The following is a 1478-nucleotide window of genomic DNA, read 5'->3' as shown; positions in this document are numbered from 1 at the left end:
CCAGGACCTGGGTCCAACAGCTAGAAACACCAAGGTAATCCAATTCTTTTACCATAGGTGTTCCACCGACATCACTGGCACCAATGAGGTCAAAGAGTGTCAGAGTGACAGGTGTGTCACAAGGGCGTGCGGGCGTGACTCGAAGACAGGGCTGTATGAACCCAAATGTGGATTTATCCCAGACAAACTTCAGACTGCCAGGGCCTCCATCATGTTCATGCAAAATCTCAATTCTGTAAGTATTTTCTATTTCTTTCCTCGATGCCACTACAAGCATGCAAAATGAATGGGAAAGTATCTACATATAAACAGAATTGTCAGGAGACAAATCCTCTTCAGGATGCACATGAAAAATTACTCTGCATTTGAAAAAAAAAAAAGGTGATCCCTTATAAATTACTACAATATCATGTTTTAATTGATTTTTTTTCAGGTGGTTGAATTTTGCACAGAAAAAAACCACAACACAGAAGCCCCAAACCTACAAAACAAAATGTGCGGTCGCAGAAGCACGTGGGACATAATCAAGGAGTCTGCTGACTTTCAGAATGCCCCGCCCAGGACAGGAACGGAAGCCCCTCCTCCACCTACATTTTCATTGCTGCAGTCCAGATGGCAAGTGGTCTGCTTGGTGCTGGATAAATCCAGAAGCATGGACTCAGTAAGACACTATATGCTGGATGTCTTAAATTGAGTATTTAAGCTAAATACAGAATTATGATTTATTCTAAGGTTTAGTACTAGTGAACATATACATCTATATATTCATAACCAAAAATATGTGTGTATGTATATGTATTCATGATCAGAAAAATATCTACCCAACAATTTTATGTAAATAAGTACTTAGAATAAATTTTTTAAAACAAGTTATTGAGCCTGGCAGTGGTGGTACATGCCTTTAAACCCGGGACTTGGGGATAGAAGCAGGTCAGTCTCTGAGTTAGAGGTTAGTCTGGTCTACAGAGTGAGTTCCAATATAGCTAAGGCTACACAGAGAAACCTTGTCTCAAAAAACCTTGTTTTTATTGAATTAAGGTCATTTTTACTCCTCAACTTTCAGTTCTTCCTAGAAAAAAAGTACAACAAAAAGAAAAAATCTACAATTTCACCATTCGGCATTTCATTTGTTTTATTTTTACTACTGAATTTGTTTTCCCTCTCCAAAAGTGTTATATTGCCAGGCAGTGGTGGCTCACGCCTTTAATCCCAGCACTTGGGAGGCAGAGGCAGGTGGATTTCTGAGTTCGAGGCCAGCCTGGTCTACAGAGTGAGTTCCAGGACAGCCAGGGCTATACAGAGAAACCCTGTCTTGAAAAAAAAAAAAAAAAAAAAAAAACAGTTATTAAGCCCTGCAGTGGTTGTAGATGCCTTTAATCCCAGGACTGGGGGTAGGTCAGTCTCTGAGTTAGAGGCCAGCCTGGTCTACAGAGTGACAGCCAAGGCTACACAGAGAAGCCCTGTCTCAAAAAAAAAAA

The 1478-nt window shown here is 40.4% G+C and overlaps 1 protein-coding gene across 1 annotated transcript in view; it reads left to right on the top strand.

Moving 5' to 3' along the window:
- Positions 1-1478, top strand: part of LOC116093321 (calcium-activated chloride channel regulator 3A-1-like) — a 17527-nt gene that overhangs the window by 5488 nt on the left and 10561 nt on the right. The window contains exons 5-6 of the mRNA XM_031374658.1: positions 58-235; positions 434-688. Of these exons, the coding sequence (XP_031230518.1) occupies positions 58-235; positions 434-688 (433 nt within the window). The remainder of the gene's footprint in view (positions 1-57; positions 236-433; positions 689-1478) is intronic.

This window comes from Mastomys coucha, unplaced genomic scaffold (assembly GCF_008632895.1).
Source record: "Mastomys coucha isolate ucsf_1 unplaced genomic scaffold, UCSF_Mcou_1 pScaffold16, whole genome shotgun sequence".
Lineage (NCBI taxonomy): Eukaryota > Metazoa > Chordata > Mammalia > Rodentia > Muridae > Mastomys > Mastomys coucha.
The sequence above is the reverse complement of the archived record's forward strand: the minus strand, read 5'-3'. Positions and strand labels throughout refer to the sequence as shown.